Here is a 23,599-nt window from a genome sequence, read left to right on the forward strand (position 1 = left end):
AAAGAGAATTTGCTGTACACTTCATGACAAAATGAGAGATCAGAAGGTGCAGAATCTAGAGAGCTGAACTCTGACACATGGAGGGACCAAAGGTGACGTTTCAAGAGGTAACAGCTGTGGATAAAGACTTCAACTCAGAGATTAATTGAAGCCGACAATTTCTAAACACAATTACCAGAAAAATGCATTCACAGGTAGGACCTAGGGTAAAGGGCTGTGTGGAGTATTCCTTTACACTGTGTGAATATATTGCCGCGATTGGCTTAATAAAGAAGCTGACTGGCCAATAGATGGACAGGATAAGATTAGGGGAAGGGCCACACAGAGAATTCTGGGAAGAAGAAGAGCAGAGGCTGGACTAGGGAGCAGATGCAGAGAGAAGCAAGATGGGCATCTGTACTGAGAAAAGGTACCAGGCCATGTGGCAAAGCATAGATAAGAAATATGAGTTAATTTAGATGTAAGAGTTAGCTAGTATTGTCACTGAGATATCAGATGAGCATTTATAATTAATATTAAGCATCTAGGTGGGAGCAGCTTGCAGGGCCTACAGTGATGGCTGCTCATACATGAAGACCTGAGCTCTGATGTGAGGCACCATAGAGAAAGCTGAGTATGGCCACTAGGGGGTGCTCCAGGGCTAGGAAGGTGGGTCCGATCTTGCTGTCCAGTCAGACCACTAGAAAGGTTCAGTGGGAGAACCGCTCTCAAAAACTAAGTGGGAAGTGACTGAGGAAGACACGTGGTGTCAACGTTTGGCCTCCACCCACATGGACACCTAAGTGCATGTATACCCACAGGCACATAGACACACATGCAAGTAAGCATGCATATCCAACACACACACACACACACACACACACACACACACACACACACAGTAGGTGGGGAACGATATTTAGTGAGATGATACATAAAATCGTTTTAAAACATCGTGAGAAAACAGATTTTCAACGAATGAATATTTAGTCTGAAATCTAATTTTTCCCTGCAACGATGGCAAACCTAGGCCAGTGAAACGCCATTTGCTTTCAGTGTTCCATAGAATGGAGGTAAGCCTAGAACTGTATTCTTAGCAAAAAGGCTTGCTCGGGAATTAATGCAAAGTCAAATAATTTCAAATTAATAAATGCGGAGTTTCACATCCACTGAATTTCGTTAAGGAAATTCTGAAGGATGCACGTCATGAAAATGGTGGAGCAGAAGTATGAAAATGTGTGTTCAAGATGTGTATACAATCAATGGGGCTAAATAAGCATGAAGAACAAAAATGGAGTTTCGCTGCCAAGAGTGACGAGTTCCTAACACATGGAGAGTCTGTGAAGACGTTACAATAGACAGTCTCCTACGACTATCCCAGAGGAGCCGAGGTAATGAGCTCACAAAGAGAAAATGGATCACAATGTTGGAAGCTCCAGTCCAAGGCCAAGAAGCTCCTTGATTTTGAGCCTCTCATGAAGTTACTGTGGCAGGTTAGCACAGTGGAGCAGGAGCAACCCATCTAATGACAAGCCACAATGCCATGGGACAAAGAACCTGGAGTCCCACAGCCACCCCCAACGACCCAAGGAAGTCTTAGTAGGCTCCAACTCCTAAAAGTTCTACCATCCCCAATCCACCACCCTGGTGGTCCAGCCAGAGGCTCCGTAATCCCTTAACCTAGCGCAGGCCTCTGTCCATCCCTCCACGTTCGACACCACCGGCTTGTCTGTTGGCAGCTCCACCTTCCATGTCCTAACTTAATCCCTCACCTGCCCTTCTTAGCAAACTAGACACAAAGTAAACCATAGCAAAAAAACAGCAAACCATTGCGCTGTCCCTACTGGTCCCTACCGTCATTTGTGGACGACTCTATACTTCTAGTTGACCACCCCAAACCCTTCTTTCTCAGTGCATCTTGCATTGGTAAGAGTCTGCCAGTCCCGCTCATGCTGGGCATAGAACCCAGGGCCTTGCATGATCTAGGCTAATAGCCTGTCATCTCTAGTCTGCAAGTCTAGCTTGTTACCCTTCCTGGACCGTATTCACAGCTTACTGTCTCCACCTTGTCTGAGATTCCATCATTCCTCACCTGGGGTGCTATAAGACATCTGCACCCCTACTTTTAACCCTCAAGATTGTTTTTATAGCATCTAAAATGATCCTTTTGAATGAAAAGAAATACTTTTAATTGACTATATATATATATATATATACACTATGCACAAATGTAAGAAACATACAATACCAATTTGGTGTAATATGTAACATGTAATGATGCAATCTTAGCATTCCTGGCTCTTTAAATGTATACCATTTCTATTGCTGGGCACCTTCTGGTTCTTCCACTTACTTGGGGCTATAAATTGTTGACTACAAAAGTAAAAATACAATACCAGGACAAAACACAAGAAAGGGTCAACCTTGGGTGTCCTGCTATACTTGTGCCGGTGTCCGTCTCCCCCACAGCTCCTCCTACCTTCTCCTTAAGTCTCCAGTGACCACGGTCTACCATCCTCTGTGTGGCCAGTGCTTTCGGCTTCTGAAGATGGGAGAGGACACGGAGCCCTGCTTCCTCTGTGTCTGGCTTACTTTACCTTATGTCTACAGTTCCATTTGTATGGCCTCATGTGGCAGTTTCCAAGCTTCTTCTATGGCCAACTTGTATTCCAGTGTGTGTGTGTGTGTGTGGTGTGGTGTGTCTGTCTGTCTGTCTTCAGAATGCTAAGCTAGGTGTTATCAGAGTCCTGCTCAAATATCTGTGCTGATGTCCTTTGATCTCACCCATTGTAAATGGCAGACTCTTACAATCGTTGGGGAGGCCCCAACATGGCATTATGGGCCACCACCCCAAGTCTGTCACCTTCTGCCTTCATCTTCTGCCCTCCACCATCTCAACACTGTCACCTTTTGCCTTCATCTCCTGCCCTCCATGGCCCCATTGTCACCTTTGGCTTTCATCTACTCTCCATGGCCCCTAGTGTCATCTTCTGCCTTTGTCCCGGCTGCTGGAACTTTAGCACACTGCCCTGAGGCTCTCAATGGCACGGATGCTCTTCTCTTCAAATCTGCATGACCAAGTCCCCTGTCCCCTTTGTGTGTTCTGGGTATTTCCTCTCTGAGACCCACACCATGTAACTGCTCAGATTCTTCCCAACCCCTACATTCTGTATTAATCTTCTCTTTTTTATTTTTCATAACACTTATTACTTTCTACTGTGTAATTTAATTTACTTTTTATTGCATCTATTGTTGATTTATTTTGCATGTTAAGGCACACAAAGACGAGAGTCACAAGAATAGGATATCATTTAATCTTTTCCCAAGCATCTGTGTCAGTACCTGGAATACAGCTGATTATTATCTTTCTGTCTCTCATTCTCTTATTTAGGATCTCACTCTCTCTCTCACTCTTTTCCTCGGGCTTTGTGTATTTGAGTCTTTTTTTTTTTTTTTTTTGCAGCCCTGGAGGTTGAACCTGGAGTCTCAGAAACACTAAGCAAGTGCTCTAGCAATGACTAAAAGCCCCTTCTTAATTTAATCTTTGATTAAACTTAAAACAGAGTCTCACTACTTGACCAGGCTCCTTGAAATTGCTCCACAGCTCAGGCAAGTCTTACATGTTCAATCCTCCTGCCTCAGCTTTCGAGTAGAATAGTAGGGCTTGCAGGTCCCCACCACCAGCCCCATCTTTAGTGCTTAGGAAACTTTAATGAATTAAAAACATCACCTACAAAATAATTGAAAGAGAAATCAAATGAATAAAATAGTAAATTGACCAAAGACAGAAGAAATGAAAGAACAGTAAACTAAACAAGAAAACAAATCTGGACAGACAAATACAGGTGATAGGAGCAAGTTCAACTCTAACTCGTTTTGATGCAATAAGAGTCCTAGTGAAAAACACCTAGAGTATGCAAGACCTGTGGGTGCCCAAAAATTTAGGAGTAAAACAACTGGGAACTTATAGACAAATAATAACCAGGATGAGTCCAGTGACAATAGAAGACAAAAGAGGCATCGTGGCCAAAACACTCACAGATGGGAAAAAAGAGGGATTCTTTACTCATTGTTTTCTAAGATTAAATTTTATTGTAAATTGACAACTTGTAAGGGCAAGTGTTTACAGAGAATGTTACATGGCGAAATGATGACATCATGCTAATTCACACCCCCACCACTTCACATGTTTATTAGTCTAATGGCCCTCGTTCAAACCCACTGGATGTCTTTGAGGTGTACAATCCACTGTGGGACATCGTTGTGACAGTGAGCTTTAGTGAGTGGTGAAGTTGCAGTTGACTTTAGGATGCTCTATCAGTGTGTGACCATGGTACTTGTCACTGGGTCCAGTGTCCCTGCATGGCTGACAGTCCACACTGGTTGACTCCAATACCATAGAGAAGGGCGACCAGGGCTCAGAAGTCACAAAGATTTCTCCGTGTGCTGTCTGACCATGGATGCCTGCGTGGCTGCTCTGTGTCCCTGCTCTGTCCCTTTGCGTCCCCTCTCAGTCACTGTTCCCCAAATCTCTTCTTTACAACAAGGATTTGCTTCCTTGTGGGGGCCCACAGTTTTGGATCCATTCCATCTTGACTAAAGCTCAGAGAGTTCAAACCTATTCTTTTTTTAAAAAAAATATTTATTTATTTATTATGTATACAATATTCTGTCTGTGTGTATGCCTGAAGGCCAGAAGAGGGCACCAGACCCCATTACAGATGGTTGAGAGCCACCATGTGGTTTCTGGGAATTGAACTCAGGACCTTTGGAAGAGCAGGCAGTGCTCTTAACCTCTGAGCCATCTCTCCAGCCCTCAAACCTATTCTTGCTCCACAAGGACAAACACCAGGATGTTTGACCAAAGGCTTGGCTACTGGATGCTTTGCTCCTCAGAGGCCAGACAACAGGATGTTTGACTTAGGGTGTGGTTACCAAGAGTTCTGAGATACAAGGAGGCAATTATACTTGCTCGTTCTTTGTATCATGAAAGTCTTGTGTCCTCCCCTTTTGATTGGAGTATCTAAGGATGGTGAGTAATAAACTCGGGGCCTTTTGCTAAAGTAGTCACTGGAAGCTCTCCCAACTCTATCTTCTATCTCTTGTTTATTTCTTTCCTCAATCCACACTCGCCTTCTCAGGAATGTACGCACCAGTTGGGCCAGGTCCCGACACTTCCTGGGAATTCTCAGGGTATTGGAGGGGTCAAAGGCAGGGAACCTGTGCAACCCATGACCACACAGAACCTCAGCCAGACAACCCAGAGACGCCTACTACACAAAAGCATTGCTTAGGCCGCAAGCATCCATGGTCCATCCTCTCATTTGCAAATCTACATTCCTGCAGAAGTCACACAGTTTTAGCACACCTGTGTGTGCATGTTCTTCTCCATGATTAACTCTGCCACTACCTGATGTCTGTCACCTTATGTCCCTTCATTCTTATTCTTTTGGCAATGCCAGGGATTGAGCCCAGAGCTTTGTATATGGCAGAAGTGATGGATAGCTTCACTTGGTCAATTTGACGCAATCTAGAATCACAAGGAAAGAGTCTCAGTGAGCGACTGTCTATGTTGGGTTGGCTGGTGGGCATATCAATTTTGACTGTCATTGTGGGTAGCACCATTCCTTAGGCAGTGCCTCTTAAATTGTATTAAGAGGAGAAAGTTTAAGTTGCTCACAAACAAGGAAGCAGTGAGGTGAACATGTGTGTGTTCGTGTATTTCTCTTTACTCTTGACTGTGAATGTCACGTGGCTGGCTACTTCAAGTTCCTGCCTAGATGTCCAGGAACTATAACCTGGGATTGGGAGCTGAAATTGTCCCAATTTCCGTAGCTCATCCTGCATTCTTTCTACCATCTGCCACTCCGAGGTCACACCATTTCTTCCTCACTTCCTATCCATAAGTCCTTAGGAAATCCTGGCTTTTGAGTTATGACCTCTTTAGTCTACCCCAAAACCTTTAGATAACTGGCTTTAATTTTCTTCTAAGTAAATGAATAATATTCAAATAGCTTTACCAAGCAGTTATTTTAAAAAAAAAATACCAGAAGTATTCAGGTAAACCATATAAGGCATTTTTATATATAACTACATATTTAATTTGTATGTTATATTTTTTTTAAATTTGTATGTTATATTTGTATGTTTTATTTTATTCCCTATGTGAGATATTGTATGTTTTTATATATTATATATTATATGTCACTGTGGCAGTTTGAATGAGAACTATCCCATAGACTCATGTATTTTTGCACTTGGTACCCAGTTGGTGGCGCTGTTTCAGGGAAATTGTGGCCTTGCTGGAGGGAGCAGTTCCTTGGCGACTGGCTCTTTCCAGATCTACTTTGCCTCCTGTGTGCTGTTTGCAGTTGAAGTCATAGTCTCTCAACTTCCCACTGTCACCACCTGTCCCTGTTATGGACTCTCCCTCTGGAACCGTAGGACCAAAATAAACTCCTTTGCCTGAAGCTCTCTTACTTACGGTATTTTATAGCAGCAATAGACAGGTAACAATACAGTTATATGTTATTATACATTTTCATAACTGTTTACCTAAGCCTAAAGAGACTATCATGCATGATTTATAAAATGCATCAGGTTTCTCCCTAGCCACTTAGTTATTTGCAAAGATGACAAGGGGGGAGACCCAACTGAAAACGACAGTACCCATGTCCCAAGGCTACCCTGAAGGGTGCTACAAAGTACCCACGCAGAAGGTGGAAAGAGGAGGCCTTCTGGAGGCTGAATTGGAGGGAACAAGCTCACAGGGAGAATGGGGTGAGCCAGTTGAGACAGTGAGTGAGCTACAATACCCAGCTGTGGCCTGGGAAGGACTCTGGAGGCCAGAGCAGCTTCCTCCTGGTCCCATCAAAGGCTCAATTAGCTGCATGCGCACATCTCACTGTGATACCCTCACCATGGTTCTAGACCCCCAAGGAAAAAGTCTAGAATCTTTTCTATTTGAAGCAAACACACCAACACACACATACAAACATAATCACACAACACATATATGCACACACAAAAACACAATCACACACATGCATACAAAACCACATAGTCACATACATAAAAGACACACACACATAGAAATATCCACACACATCATCACACACATAGATGCACATATAAAGACACAAATACACACACACACACACACACATACACACACACATTTACTTGCCCTAGAAAGTTATAAGGCACTGGTCTGTCAGTGTTTCTCAAAAGTTTGTTATTATCCTGGCATAAAAGTCCAGAATTCACGTTCATTCCCAGTAAATCATTGGCAAATGCGTCATTTTAAAATAACATTAACCTATTGAAGAAGCAAGATTGTCTTTTCATCTGTGAAAATATTCAGATAGTACATTTTACTCAAGAACATATCCTGTTAAATGACACACTCAGCTCAGCTCCCATTCCCAGTTTCTCTTTACAAACTGTGCCCCTGCTCCACCCATTCTATTGCACAGGGTCCCCCAAGCCCACCCTGTGTTCAGCAGTGAGGTTGTATTGTGGAACTCTGTTCTCTGGGAATGACATGGCTGGGACTGCCATATTGGAATCAACAACTGTGAAGAACTCCAAGAGTCTCTCATAAGATTATGCCCAGTAATGACCTACCCTAAAAGGGAAGATGCTCCGGGATGGAGCACTAGGTGCTTGAGGCTCATGCCTCCCCAGGTCGATAAATGTCAGTGGCTGACCGTTGCATGAAAGGGACACTTTGGTGACTTGACTGTCTGTAAGCTGGTTGTTCTCCTGAGTAACCACAGCTGAACCCTCTGTTTCCGCACGGTAGGCTTGGGTGGAATTGCGTCTTGGGCATGCCATTGGTACTCTCTCTGGGATGAACAAAGATTTCTTTACATCTGCCTGGGAGGATTCCTGCAACAGATTAAATAGCAGATTCTAAGGGAGAATCAGGGCATTCCCTCTTCTGCCTGTAGCCTTCATGGCACGTACAGTGCTGGCATCTTTCCTGAATGATTTAGAAGTGTACCCCTTCAGGACGCATGAGCATCCAGGCCTCTCTGACCTCACCAGTGTAGGCAACATCTTTTTAAAATGTCTCATCTTGCCATTGGGACCAAACCTTGTCTCTTAGTTCTATGGAGAAGGGAAGTAGAAACTTCTTTTGTTAATGAAAATTGGTTCTTATTTTTAAGGCTCAGTACAAGACTGGTGTTGAACTAGTGCTGGGCATAAGCAAAATCTGTCAGTGTACAGGCACGCCTGGCAGATGCCATCTCCAGCTCACGCATGAGAAGGGTATGTGACTTAACCAGTGTGCCACAGGAGAAGGGAAGAAGCAAGTAATAGAATCAGGACTGGGAGTTATCACTCAATAGTACTGGGTCTCAGATCAATGATTTATAAGCTTGGATTTAATAAACCAGAAATCCAAGGGGCCTTCTAGCTTTATTTGCTGTTTTCTTCTTCTTCTTCTTCTTCTTCTTCTTCTTCTTCTTCTTCTTCTTCTTCTTCTTCTTCTTCTTCTTCTTCTTCTTCTTCTTCTTCTTCTTCTTCTTCTCCTTCTCCTCCTTCTCCTTCTCCTTCTCCTTCTCCTTCTCCTTCTCCTTCTCCTTCTCCTTCTCCTTCTCCTTCTTCTTTTTTAATGAAGCTTCCTGTATCTGTTGTTAACCCCGAGACATCTCAACTGTTCTGAATTGGGAGATTAGAGGCACTGGCGGGAGGACACGGCTTTTTTGTGTGGGGACCTGCTTCAAAAAGTCTTCAGTATGTATCGGTTAAAAATAATTTGCTTGGCTTCAAGAAGATAGTTGTGAAATGTTCTGGCAGGACTTTATGTAATGGCTTGACCAGGGTTAGCCTATTCCAAAAGATGCTGAAAATAAGATCCCTGAATCATCTTCTGAAATAGAGAGTTCTCTGTTGACTCGATTCTGAATGTCCTTTCCTACAATGGCTTCCAAAGGGAGTCACCCCCCGGGTGTCCTTGGTGCTTTCCTTCAGTAAGAGCTTGAGAATATTGGTTCTTTTTCCTGACATTCCTTTGTACTCTCTTCTGTTCTCTTCTCCCCCCTCCCTCCCCTCCTCTCCCTCCCCTCCTCTCCTTTCCCTCTCCACTCCTCTCATCTTCTCTTATCTCCATTCCTGCTTTTCTTTGTCTTCATTTCTTTCTGCTGTCTTTGTCTCTTTCCCTTGCCCTCCATCTATTTTCGATTCCACTTCTTGCTAGCTCTCTGCTTCTCTACTCTTTGGGAAGGTGCCCAGGGCTCAATATCTGCTTGAGTTAAACTTGACTTTTATTATGTCACTGGGGCTAATTTTGCTGGTAGTTAGGAGCAGAATCTATTCGGTCTGCCAAATCTCACTCCTAGGATTTTCTTGAACCTTGCAATTAGTTAATGAAAAATGCTGTACTGCAAAAAGCACAAACCTCCTGATTCCGACAGTACTGTTGACTTCCCACCTCCCTTGCATCTTCCGTCTTTCTCCTGTAGGTTGCTTCCAGGAGCATAAGCATATACATGCACTAATAATAAATGATACGTAAAATTTTATTGAACAACAGAATCGACAAATGTACCTAGGTCTTTCTCCAAGCACGCCCTTACCTTCACTTGTACAAGAAATGACACTGTCACTAACAAGGCATGAGAGGTATCCAGTGCGTGGACAGGTAGCGACAGTGTCATGAAGAGACTTTGATGAACAGCTAGTCCCCACCGTGCCTTGCCCCATACACTGATTCCACGCCTCCAAAACGTTACAGATAAAGGCAGAATCTGTGAGAGCTCGAAGACCAGGTGTACTCTAGTACAAACAAGCCCGGGGAGGTAAAATCAGTTCTTGGTCCAGGCTCACCTCTGCCTCAGCCTGCTTGACCCTGAGCAAAGCTAAGGCAGGAGGATTGCTAAGAGCTTAAGACTAGCCTGGGATGGGCTATATAGTAAGTTCCATGCCAGTCTAAACTATAGAGTCAGACTGCTGAGATGGGGGGGGGGGGAGAATGAAAGGGAGGGAGGGAGGGAGAGGGAGAGGGAGACGGGGGGAGAGAGAGAGAGAGAGAGAGAGAGAGAGAGAGAGAGAGAGAGAGAGAGAGAGAGAAACACAGAGAGAAACAGAGAGAAGCAGAGAGAAACAGAGAAACAGAGGGGGAGGAAGAGAGGAAGAAGGGGAGGAGGAGAAGAATGGGAAGGAGGGGAAGCAGGACCCGGAGAGGGTGCTCATAGTGGAAGGAAGACAAAAAGAAAAAGTTTCCAGGTGTGGTGGCACATCTGTAATTCCAGCTTTTAGGTCACAGGAGCAGGGAAGCCGGAGTCTGTTGAGTTTGAGACCAGCCTAGGGTTTGTCAAGAGCCACAAGGAGGAAGAGGAGAAAGAAGAGGAAGAATTTTAGGTGGTGGAGAGAAAAATAGACAAAGAAACAAACCCTGACAGAGATCAGTTCAGGAGAATGAGTGGAAAGGCCAACTGTTCTGTGAGGGAATGGTGAATGGCGGCCATTTTCCTGTGCTGTTGGGTTCCCACTCTCCCGGGGCACAGATGGGGCAGCGAGGGGCATTTGTGGACTGGCGTGAAGGCTGTCTCCTCCAGCGGTGGCTCCAGGCAGGGGACATGTCACTAAGAGGCTTTGATGAACAGCTAGTCCGTCACCTTTCTTAGCCATCTCAAGAACTGAAAATGTCCATTCCTGTAAAAAAAACAAAAAACAAAACACTTCAGTCTCTGTCCTCTGGCTTCCCCTGCTGTGTGATTCTTACAACGTAGGTCTCACTTCGGTCACTGCAATGTGTTCAGCCCCCATGCATGCTTATTCTAGGGCCTTTAAAAAGCGCAAACACTTCTGTTTGAAGGAACTTCAGAACCAAGAAAAGTTAGAGAAAATATGGAATTCCAGATTTCTATAAGAAAGAATAATTCATGTTTAGTTTTCTGTTTTACATATGACACTTAATGCTATACATATACATATATTACACAAACATGAGTATGTGTCTGTTCATGTGTCCTTAACCATTTGGTAGTAAATAATAGCCATAACATAATATCCTCACCACCTAAATATTTTAATATTTTTTACTTAATTAATTTGTTTCAGGGTCTCATGTGGTGCAGCCTGCCCTTGAGCTGGCTACATAGTTTGAGGCTGCCTCAAACTTCCGATCCTTCTCTCTCCAGCTGCCAAGTATGGGTTTATAGATATGTGCCACCACACCTGAGTATACATACAATTTTTAAAGCATACAATTAATGTCAAAGGAATAAATCTATGGGTCTTATCAAAATGTCAGGTTTATCTCACTATAAGTAACATCTTTCCATAAATTAACCTTTTTTTTTTTTTTGTTCAAGATCAACTCAAGGATCCCGTGTGGTCTTCTGTCTTGGGCTCAGTCTCTAGGCCTCACCTTTACCACCCCCACCCCAGGCAGGCCTTCTTCCTTCTGTTTATACTTACACAATGCAAACATAACCCATCCAAAGGATTCATTATGGATGTTTTATTAGTTAGGGTTCTCTAGAGAAACAGACTTGGTAGAATGAATCTCTATATAAAAAATGGGATTTATCAGAATGACTCCCAGGCTATATTTCAACTATTCCCACAATGGCTGTCTCCTGACGGGAAAGTTTAAGAACCTAGTAGTTGTTCAGTCTACAACGTAGATGCCTCGGGCTGGTTTTAAGCACAGGCCAGAATCCTGACAAAGAAGGCGCTAACACCAGCGAAGGATAAACTTGTCAGGGAGAGCGAGAGCAAGCAGGCCAAGAGCGAGTGCTTCCTTCTTCCATGTCCTTTATATAGTGTAGGCTGTCAGCACCAGGTATGGCCAGACTTAAGGTAGCTCTTTCCATACCGAAAGCCCTCACAGGTGTGCTCAGACACTTGGGTTTTAGTTAATTGCAGACATGGTCAAGTTGGCAGTCAAGATGAGCCCCCTCAGATGTGGACATGTCCTTTTGCTGGTACTTCCCTGGTGGCCGCCTCATTCCTGCATTCCCAAGGATTCAAGCCTAGCCACATTAAGTAATTCTTTTCTACTGCTAATGAGTCCATTTGCTTTTATTCCACACGTACGAATGTTTTGACTGCATGCAATGGAATTTGCACTGTGTTCTGCCTGATGCCCAGGAAGTTCAAGCGAGCCTCGGATGCCCTGGAACTGGAGTTACAGATAGTTGTCAGCTGCCACGTGGCTTCCCGGGGACTGAATCCCCATCCTTGGCAAACAGCAAGTGCTTTTAACCACTGAGCCTTCTTTTCAGTCTTGCAACTGCTTCTATGTGGTATTTTGAGTAACTAAAGGGACCAAACAGCAGGAAGTCACCTCAGTTTGCTCCTGACAACTGCATACTAGCGGGATGTTCCCAGTTTGACCTTTTATTGCTACAGGCTCACTGCTGGTCAATTGTATTACCTCACTCTCAAAAGTTTCAACGGGCTGCAGCACAGACATGCATTTTTCTGGATGATTAGAAATAATTATTATTTATGTACAGAGATGATGGATAGATGGATGGATGGGGGTTCAGTATGGTATTCTTACAAATTTATAAAAGGTTAAACATTATGATTACTACAATAATGTCAAATAAGACTTAAATTTTCAATCATGCTGAATGCCCAAACACTCTACTTTTATTTTTTTTTTTCTGTTTTCTTTCCGTTCTTGACCCATATGAATACGGTTTTTATATAATTTCAGTCCTTTTCATTGATGTCTTGAAGTATGGAGTGCCTTCATCTCATTCTGTCAGCTAACGTGCAATCATTACACTCAAGTGACTATCAGGGCAGTGATGTCCATGGTGATAACAGTGACAGCTGTCACTCACAGATCCTCAATGCAGGGCCTGCAGCATGCATTGCTTTTCTTTATGATTTCCACTTATCTGTCTTTACTTTTAGTGTGTACGACACACACACACACACACACACATGCACACACTCAAATGTGCCTTAGTTCCTGTTTAAAGGATGGAGAGCAACTTGCAGAAATCAGTCCTCCCCTTCTACTCTCTGGATTCTGGGGATCCACTCAGGTAGTCGGATTTCGTGATGTGGCGGAAGGTGCTTTTGCCCACTGAGCCATCATGCTGGCCTCGAATATTCTATTTGTAATTTCTTTCTTTCTTTTTTTTTTTTTAGAGTCAACATGTCATAAAATACGAACTTTATTGACAAGAAACATTGTTTTCACAATGTTCCATTTGTTTATCTGTATGAAATTACTAAACACTCTTTATTCGAGAACTTATATAAATTTACTAAACAATTAATAATATCTGTAACTATTCTGAACTCTAACCCATCTAAGATCCCTTAGTAATTGATTAGTGTTTCTTTTTATTTCCTTTCGTTGAAAATAGATTCTTTTTGGTTGTTGTTGTTTCTTTTTTAATTTTAATTCTTTTTTTTATTACTTAAAAAAAATAACAATCCAAATTCCTATTCCCTCCCCCCTCCCACTCTTCTCCCTCTCCCTCCACAGACCCTCCCACCCCAGCCCTCCAATCGTAGGAGAGGGCCAAGCACCCCACCCTGTGGAAAGTCCAAGGCCCTCCCTACTACGTCTAGGTTGAGCGAGGTTTCTATTTGTAATTTCTAAGGCACAATAAAGCGATAGCATGCCTAAAGTCACACAGTAGGAGAAACAACACCCTCTACCCAATTAACAACCAGTGCTCTCCAGGCCAGGAACTACCCATGCCCCAGAGTCCACCTGCCTCTCCTCATCCAAATCCCCTAGCAACCCCAAATAATTATTATTTATATCCATGATATTTTTATATCCCTCTGAGGAGGAAACTGAGAGTCGAAGTACAAAGTAATTGGACTAAATTTACCAACTAGAAAGTGGGAAGGCAAGGAACCCGGTCCAGGCTCTCTGATTTTCAAAGCCAATACTTTAATATATTTATTAAATTTAATCTTGTGTGTGTGGGGAAGTATATGTGTGTTCATATTGGTGTGGGTGTTCATTTGCATGATGTGTGTGTATCTGTGTGTGTGTGTGTGTGTAGGCCAGAGGTCACGTTAGATATCTTCCTGGATGGTTCTCTTTTTTATTGAGACAGGGTCTCTCACTGAACCTGGAGCTCACTCCATCAACTAGACTACCTGGCGGAGGGGGGTGCATTCAGGATACTTTATCTCTGCCTCCCCAATGCCAGGGTCACATCTGTGCATCACCATCACAGCTGGATTTATCCAGTGTATTGGGAATCCTAACTTAGCACCTCACGCTTGTGCAGCAAGGACTTTACCAGCTGATCTGGTTCCTCAACCTTTGAAGCTAGACGGGAACCCTTAGTCTCTAAGCCTCCAGTTCTATGCTCCCCCTTGGTGCTCCTGCAGACAGAAGTGCTTTCTCTGTGGCTGCCACACAGACCAAATTGAGGAGCTTGGAGAGTCTCAGATAGAGATTCCAACTTGGAATTTATCAAGCGTACGAACAAAATATACCATGAATATTGTAAACTCCCTATTCAGAAAGGTCTACCTCTCAGAGGGACCATATAACTGACTTCCATCTCTCTGCTTTTTAACAGAAAAAAAAAGTATTTTTAAAGCCATCCATCAATTATATCCTAAAGCAGCACACCAGTTTCTAACGTCTTAAAAGGAGACTTGGTCTTTAGCAAAGCTCTGTCCTTGGTCTAAGAGGTTTTCTAGAGTCTCATTGCTCTTAAACTCATGACCTTGCTTTCCAAAATAAACCTGATATGCAAAATGTTGATTCAGTATCTGATTACTTTCCCGACCGGTAATCAAAATGTCTCTCCAAATTTATTTATTTATTTTATGGACGTATTTTGCAATGCTGTGCATCAAACCCGAGGCCTTGGGGATGGCAGGCAAGACCTCTGACATCCTGATTCATCCCCAGCCCAGAGCTTAATGCTGTCAATCAGAGGATGTGCTCCGCTGGATAAGGCCCAGAGAAGTCCTGCCCTGTTTGTTCCTGCACAGACGATAAACAGGAAGATGCAGGCAAAGGAAGCCTGGACCATGGTCAGTCCAGAAGAGGAGGGGCTTCCTGGGAGGAAGTTCCTGGGTCATGAAATGACTCTCTTTCTGGAAGGAACATTTTCTAAAAGGTAAATGGAGTTGGGGAAGATTTCATAAAATGCTGGCCAGTAAAAATGAAGACTTGTGATATCCAAGAGTTGCATCAGTCCTGGTGACTTCTGGGTCTCCCGATGACAGGCTGGTGTTACAGGATGTTTGATTCCAGAGGGACAAGCTTGCCTTATGGAGGCTTCTCTTTTCCTTAACAGAACACCAGACTTCACACTCTGGGCAAACTGGGTCTTGATATCATAATTTTTTTTTTTCTGTCTAGATTGGTCCCTTAGCAATATTCTGGCCTCAAGGGTGGATAAAGTTTAGCTCTTGCCTAGAAATGCCCTTGTCTGGTGGAGGACACTGGTGGGGAGCTGGAGATGCTCACACGCTTCTTCTACTTCTTCACCACTGGGATTTGGACTGGGTAATGCTTTGCAGTGGGACGGCTAGCCTGCGATCGGGGTTAGCAGCCTGCTTAGTGATTAGAATGACAGGAGCACACATCACAGTGAGTGGTCAAACACACCTGTAGACATCACTAAATGTCCCCTGGTAGGCAAAACCGGCTCGGTTGATGTGTGCCACTATGGTGATGGTGGTGAGCGATACAAAGGCGAGTCCAGGATGCTTCTGGAAATAAGAAGCGATACCCAGACTCTCCTGGAGGAGGGCAGGTGCTGTAGGGGAGCTTCCCAAAGGACCTGGTTTTATGGAAGCAGGTGTGGCAATAGCCAAGTGGAGCAGGAACAAGTAGAGAGGAAACATTCGCTGTATCAATACTGCTGGCACGTGTGTGTGTGTGTGAGAGAGAGAGAGAGAGAAAGAGAGAGAGAGAGAGAGAGAGAGAGAGGGGCAAGCATGGTTTTTGTTTGTGCCTAACTGCAGTGTCAAAGGTTTAAGCTCACTGAAGTCGGGTCTCTTCCTCCTTGGTGTGAGGTATACAGGCGAGCTCTGCAAGTCTGAGAGAACATCACACGGCATGCACAGAAATGTCAGGCATAGCTGGGCATTCTAAATCCACTCTCTATAGACGGTGAACAAAAGATGCACGGCAATGCTTTGCAGCTGTGGGGGTGGTTGACCTCGAAGACAGTGTGGAGATTACAAATGAGGACGACACAGAAATTCAGTGCACGGAGAACACTCTGAGTGACTCTCGGGGGCATGCGCGTGGGCGTGGCTTCCAGCCTCCTTATGTTTTCTCATGCATATGTATTCCAGTCTGACTTTGTGTGTGTGTGCAATGTGTGTGTGTAATCACGTAGGTGTGTACACGTGTGTGTGTCATGCATGGGTTCATAGACATGGGTGTCAGTGCATGTGGAGGCCAGAGGACAGTGTTGAATCTCTTCCTCTATAGTGCAACACCTTAAAAATATTGGATCAATTTAGGGTGTGTGCATGCATGCATGCATGTGTATGTGTGAGTGCAGACTTGCATGGACACACGTGTAGAGCCATATTTGGTGGTCAGTTCTTGTCTTCCATTTTGAGGTGGCTTCTCTTTCTGCTGGTGGACTCCCCCCTTTGTGCTGTTCCCTTCCTACAGATGTGCACCATGGCATCCTTTCCATGGTCCCCAGGAATCTAATTCGGGGTGTGAGGCCCGCAGGGCTAACACCTTTACCTGACAAGCCATTTCCCTAGGCCTCCACTTTATTTTGGGGGGCAGGAGTTCTCACTGACCCTGGAGCTCATAACCTTGGCTCTACTGCCTCCAGTACTGGGGTAACAGATGCAGGCCTCTGCACCTGGCTTTTTTGTGGGTAACAGAGATCTGAACTGGGGTCTTAAGGCTCACGTGGAAGCCACCTTACCGACTGAGCCGCTGCTCAGCCCCCAATCTGCTCCTTTACAAAACAAAACAAACAAAATTCAATCCATCTAATTCCAGTAGTGTGTTTTGGGTGAGGTTTGTTTCCCTGTGGTCCACATTGGAAGCTTGGTTCCAAAAGGAAAGTTCTGGGAAGCATTGTGGAACAGCTAAGACATGGAGCTAGCTAAAGGCCCTGAGGTCAATGGGGGCGCTGCCCCAGTGGGATGGACTGAGGTAGCCGGAAGTCATGAGAGATCCAGCTACTCATTTCCTGCCTCTCCATGTAGGTTCTGGGACTCGAACTCAGACCTGCTAGGCAAGGGTTAAGTTGGCACTTGGATGAGGTCTCTCTGATCCCCAAACCATGTTTTTGTTTGTTTGTTTGGTTTCTTTGGAGGTGGGTGCAGGGCTTCTCTGTGTGGCTCTGGCTGTCCTGGAACTCACTCTGTAGACCAGGCTGGCCTTGAACTCACCTGTCTCTGCCTCCCGAGTGCTGGGATTAAAGGTGTGTGCTACTATACCTGGCTTAAACAATGGTTTTTTTATTTTGGATTTGAGAATAGCTTTAAACATGTATATGAGCCTCTATTTTACACTCTCATAACTTTGGTTTAATTTTTACTTCAGATTAAAAAACCAACAATGCTTGGTTTTCATGTTAGGACAGAATCAATTAGAAGGTTACAGAAATGTGGTTAAAATGCAGGGTGTGAGCAGTGTGGTTCTTTGGCCTTCTTAGACTTTAAAGACAATCTCATTACAGAATTTAATGAGTTCGGCAGTTCCCTGTAAGTCTCTGCAACCTGACAGCCATCCAGGGAACCCGTCCAAAGTCTCTGTGGGAAAGCCATGCGTGTGGGCTCTGTAGAGAACCCTGAAACACCACTCTCCCTTACTGTTTATCACCCCCTAACCTGCGCCAAAGTCACTGTCCTAACTTGCTGTCTGCTGTTGTGATAAATACATGATGACCACAGGTGCCTTGTGGGGTCGAGGCTTTGTTAGGCTTATCCATCTTCACAGCTTGCAGCATGAAGGAAAGTCAGGGCAGGAACCCAGGCAGAAGACACAGGACAGCGCTGCTCGCTGCAGCCCTCCCTAAAAATTCCTCAGCCCAACTTTCCTATAGGACTCAACACCACTTTCCAAAGGTTGGCACTGCCCACAGCGGCCTGGGCCCTCCCACGTCAACCATTAATCAAGACAGTGTCACCGCCCCCCCGCCCCGCCCCAGAGGCTTGCCAGTAGGACAGTCTCAATTGAGGTCCCCTCTTTTCAGATACGAAAGCCTTATTGGATTTTTCCTGCCTTTTTCCAGTCAAGCGTGAAGTGTATTGCAGTTTGAATGTGAAATAGCTCCCATAGGTTCACGTGTTTCGACACCTGGTTTCCAGCTCGTGGCACTGTTTAGAGAGATGAAGGAAACTTTGGATATTTTACCTAACTGGCAAATGTCAGACCCCAGAGACAAGACTCTAAACTTAGAGGGACAGCACCTCCTCTCTGATTCCAGTCCCCCGCATTCCAGCCCAGTGAGCTGGACTCTCAAGCAAAGAGTCCCAGTGTCATGAATGCCACCATGCCTTCCTTACTATGAGGGAGGACACTTGTTCCACTCAGGAGCTAGAATAAAATAAAAATGTAAACAGTTTGAGCATGAGTTTGCACATGTTGTAATTCAGTATGTTTAATGAGGCATCTGAGCTGTGTTAAATATATATATATATATATATATATATATATATATATATATTTTTTTTTTTTTTTTTTTGGTTTTTCGAGACAGGGTTTCTCTGTGGTTTTTTGGAGCCTGTCCTGGAACTAGCTCTTGTAGACCAGGCTGGTCTCGAACTCCCAGAGATCCGCCTGCCTCTGCCTCCCGAGTGCTGGGATTAAAGGCGTGCGCCACCACCGCCCGGCTGTGTTAAATATTTTTAACCTCCTCTAGAATCCTTTAGCTTTTAAATCAGGAAAGCAAAAATTGTATTAGCAGGAAGTGAATCCTGTCCAGGCCTCCTTAAACTAGTGCGTATTTCTTCAGCCTTCACACGCAGTTGTTTTCCCGTTGTCTACTACAGTAAGTAAATGATTGCTTCTTTGAGTTGTGTTTTCTCAAGTTTTAATTGTGCTTTGTTCTGTAAACACTTGGATGGCACGAGAAATTGCTTTAAATAAAATTTCATGTTTCTGTCTTGTTTAAAAAAAAAAATCTCTTGCCTGAAGGTGGTGGCGCACACCTTTAATTCCAACCCTTGGGAGGCAGAGGCAGCTGGATCTCTGTGAGTTTGAGGCCAGCCTCGTCTACAGAGTGAGCTCCAGGACAGCCAGGGCTACATAGAGAAACCCTGTTTCTAAAAACAAAAAACAAACAACAACCACAGCAAAAAACCAACAAAGCAACAAAATAACCCTCTCCTCCATTGACTTCTTCTGTTAGGTGTCTGGGCACAGCAGGGAGGAAAGGACCAATAGAAATGACTTTCACGTTTTTCTCACCAGAGGTCTCACTTGCTGCGGGAGAATAGGGAGAATAGGGAGAGGCTCTGGAAGTCACCACATACTTCACTGATGATGAAGCCAAGACTCAGGACATTGAGTGTTTAAACTGTGCACGCTAAAGTTTTCTGGATTTTTTTTATACTTTCCTCTTCTGGGTTATAATGGTATGATGTGCGGGGTTATGGTCTGGTTATGGTATTGCTGTGGGTGAAGCAGCAGAGCCAGTGATAATGATGGTCTTCTAGTCCCGCTTCACAGTGTTTAAAACAGGTAGCCACGTTCCTCCCCATTTCTGATCCTGTCTCTACAGGGCTAAGCCTGGAGCCTTCTTACGGTTCCCTGCCTGGACTATGAAGGGGTTAACTGAGTCTTCATCCTCTTTTCCTCCGACTATCCACTTGACCCTGAACAGTGAGTTGATTCTGCAGAAGTAAGTTGACTTCCCTCTGTCTTTGTTCCTTGCGAAATAGCAAGAATTTAAATACCTGTTCTACACAGGTGTATGCTCTGTGCGCTGACTTTCACACAGGTAACATTCAGTGAAGACTGACTATCGGGAAGCACTCACAAATGCTGCTGGGGAAATATATAAGCTATTCGTTACAAAGGAGAAGGTTGTTTCGAACCACCCTGGCTCCTGTTAGTCCTGAAGGCTAAGGTGCCTCAGTGAAGGGCCCCGCGCTCCTGTAAAGGAAGAAGAAGGAAAAGGAAAAGGAGGAAGAGGAGGAGGAGAAGCACACTATTTTTAAACAGCAGCTCTGGATTATTTTATGAAATTTGCATGTATAAGATATGGCTCAACCCCAAATCTTAGGGTAAAAATAACCTAACCACACTATGGGATTTTCTCCTTCAGCTAGGAGCCCAAACACTCACTCTCTCATACACAGAACTCCCCAAGTCTGAACCTCTCTCTGTCAAAGAATCTTGGGGCTGACTCAGTGCACTGATGTTGCAAAGCCAAGAGGAGACAGAAGTAACACCCCACTCCACTGCCTCCCTGAGATAGCCCCTCAGCAGGCACAGGGGTGAAGTGGCAGGCTCCTGGCCAGCTTCCAAGTAGAATCCTCCAGAGTTCCTGGGCTGGTGGGCATCTGGGTAAGGTCAAGGTATATAGCAGCTCTTGCTGGCATCATTGGGACTCCTGGGCCAATCACCAAACACTCCGACTCTTCTTAGAACTAGGCCATCACTTTGCTAGCCCTGTCCAGCAATAGAAATCAAGTATTTTTAGCATTTTCCACTTACACTAAGTGTCTGTCCCCGCCTAGAACAGGCACTGCATGGCATCGGTCAACCACAGATGTTTGCATTGCTCACAGGCCCGAGCAGAGTGCTGAGCTCAGGCGATGGCCTCTTGGGAGACTTCTCCTCGGTTTACAGAAATCCATCTTCTCATTGGGTCCTCATGTGACTTTGTCACTAAATACATTTGGATGGGTCGATAAACTTCAGCCCGTGATACCAGCAGTGAACTCTGCACACTTAGGGGAGAATTAGCTTTCGGGGGTAGGTGTGGTGGGGGTTAGAGGAATGGTGGGTAGCCAGGGAGGGGGACACTGTCCCCCCCAAACAATGAGTGTCTTGTGCTTGAAGTGTCTGCCCTGTTGTGGATCAGAGGGACCGGACGCCTGCAGTTGCAACAGCGATGAAGGAAACTGACCCCTCTCACTGAGTCTCCCTGGCAGGCAGAGTATAAGCCTCTGCTTGTGCTAGGGGCCGGGTGTCCAGGCTGCTTTTGTTATTTTTTTTTCTTTTTTGCCAGCACAGTTCATTGACAGTTGCACTGCACACAGTGACAACATCTGATGATCCTTGGCTCTGGAAACCTAACTCCGCCGATAGCGCCCAGGCAAGCCACAGCGGTCACTCTCTCTGGGATCAGTTCCCTCAGCCAGGGGGATCACTGTTGGCCCTGGTCAGCTGTATTTTTCTACTTTTGTTTCTTTTTCTAGCTGCCTTTGTTAATCACCCCGCTCAAATGTGATACCCGAAGAAGAACCGAGAGGGAGTAAAGCTATACGAAACGGCCCTGTAACCCGTGCGCACGCACCCGGTCACTAAAACTTAAGCAGAATTGACAGTGACAGCTGCCTTGTGGCGCACGGAGGCAATCGAGCAGTTCTGTTTGGAAACTTCAGAGACAAGCGTATCATTACAGCCTGTCCACTCAGAGAGAAACCTCCTCAACACACGCTCGGGAACAGGCACAGCTTGCCCGCAGCCAGTCAGGATTCCACCTTGGTCATCAGCAAGGCCCGGCAAGACAAACTTTCTCCATGCTAGGATCCCTTGGCTATACTCTGTATTCACCTCCACACCGTCCTTTCCCACCACAGTCTGACGTTTTGGAGCTCAGGCAGAACCAGCTTCTCACCTTGAAGAAGGAAAGGAAGATCCAATGGGGGCCAAACAGTCAAGGGCCAGCTCCAACGACAAGGACCCCAAGAGACTGCTGCTGGGGAAGAGACAGAAGTTCTCTTCGTGGGATGACACCCTGCTCTTGGGGAAGGACCCACGGTCCCTCCTGAAGCGTGGCATGCGGCATGTCAGCTTCAGCTTGGTCACCAAAGGAATGACGGACGTTCCAGAATTTCTGTGGGGCTTGCTGGAAGTCCAGAAACTCAATCTGTCCCACAATCAGCTCCGAGTCCTCCCTCCTGAGGTGGGCAGGCTGACCCGGATTGTGGTCCTGAACTTGTGTGGGAATCACCTCAAGAGTCTCCCCAGAGAAGTCAGTCTTCTCCAGAACCTCAAGGTCCTATTCCTAAACATGAACTGCCTGGCAGAGGTGCCTGCCGAGCTCAGCCTGTGCAAGAACCTGGAAGTACTGAGCATGTCACACAACTGCCTGTCCCAGCTCCCGGCCAGCTTTGCAGACCTCTCCAGACTGCGGAAGCTCAATCTCAGCAACAACTATTTTGCTCACATCCCTATCTGTGTCTTCTCTTTGAAGGAGCTGGATTTCTTGCATGTGGGCTCCAACCGCCTGGAGAACATCGCTGAGAGCATCCAGTGCCTGGCTAGCTTGCAGATCTTCATTGCAGAGAGCAACAACATCCACTCCTTCCCCAGGTCACTCTGCCTAGTCACCAGCCTAGAGCTCTTGAACCTGAACAACAATGACATCCAGACCCTTCCAGACGAGCTCTACCTGCTTTCCCGACTGGGAAGGATTGCGTGGAATCCCATGGACAAAGGGTTGCACATTTCCCACAATCCCTTATCCAAGCCCCTGCCAGAGCTGGTGGAAGGGGGGCTGGAGATGCTCTACAGCTACTTGAAGGACAAGAAGCACAATTGATATGGGCGGTGGATGCACGGACATCAGACACATGGACACCAGTCAGCTCACGTGGACTCCGTCAGCTGGGGTACTTCTCTTGTCTAAGCATTTTAGTGTTAGTATCTGTCAGTGCTGGGTTCCTATTTGCTAAATTGCTGTGGAACAGCCGATCAGGTGAGATATTTGCTTTTAACTTTGTCTGTCCTTAGTAATGAATATGCTCACTTCACTCAAAGCAAGGTTGGGGGGCAGGCTTTTGGGTTTTACCAAAAGGAATAAATGACTCTAACAGTGAGATTTAGCTCTTGGTAAAGTAAAGGATGGGGCAAACTCAAGATAATTCCAAGTTCAAATGCACGCTACTGTGTACTCTGAGCTAAGTGTTGTATAAAGGATGGAACCCATGTAGCTTTGGGTGGTTTCCACTCCAACCAGTAACCTGCAGCAAGGTGGCAACAGCAAGACAAGTTCCTATGCCAGCCTCAAGCAAGCTTCCCTCAAGACGACCAAAGGGCACGGTGGAGGTGGTTCTGTGCTGTCTGGGACCAAAACAGGCAAAGCTGTCCCTTTGGGATCTGGGGAATTGACCATAGGAGCTTTCCCTTTAAGATGCCTACGGGATGTGTATCGGGCTTGTTGTGTGTGCTGGTGGCAACAGGGATGGTGTGCCAGCTAATAAACATGGAAGGCTTCTATGTGGAGTGTTGGCATTCTTTCCCGGTCCGCTCCTGCCCACAGGTGCCCAAATTGCACTTGTTTTGCTGTGGATATCAGCCCACGGTCCTTGAACCTCATTCTACGTTCACTTCCTCTCTCAGAGATGAGGTGAACCCTAGGGGAAAACAGTCCCAGCGAGGGAGTGAGGGGATGGTAAGGACAAGCCAATACCCAAAGTAATTACCCATTACCCATTTGGGAAAGATGAATATTTGCTGTTTGAGTTTCACATCAGGGCAAGTTAAGGCTCCTCAAGCAAA

At 45.3% G+C, this 23,599-nt stretch overlaps 1 protein-coding gene across 1 annotated transcript; it reads left to right on the forward strand.

The window, feature by feature from the left end:
* The first annotated feature begins 21,511 nt into the window (after positions 1 to 21,511).
* Lrrc30 (leucine rich repeat containing 30) lies at positions 21,512 to 23,307 on the forward strand. Its single transcript, XM_057758771.1, has one exon. It carries the CDS (start codon positions 21,738 to 21,740, stop codon positions 22,638 to 22,640), a length of 903 nt encoding a protein of 300 aa, XP_057614754.1. The 5' UTR covers positions 21,512 to 21,737; the 3' UTR covers positions 22,641 to 23,307.
* The last annotated feature ends 292 nt before the right edge of the window (positions 23,308 to 23,599 follow it).

The sequence above is a fragment of the Chionomys nivalis genome, chromosome 26, assembly GCF_950005125.1.
Source record: "Chionomys nivalis chromosome 26, mChiNiv1.1, whole genome shotgun sequence".
NCBI lineage: Eukaryota > Metazoa > Chordata > Mammalia > Rodentia > Cricetidae > Chionomys > Chionomys nivalis.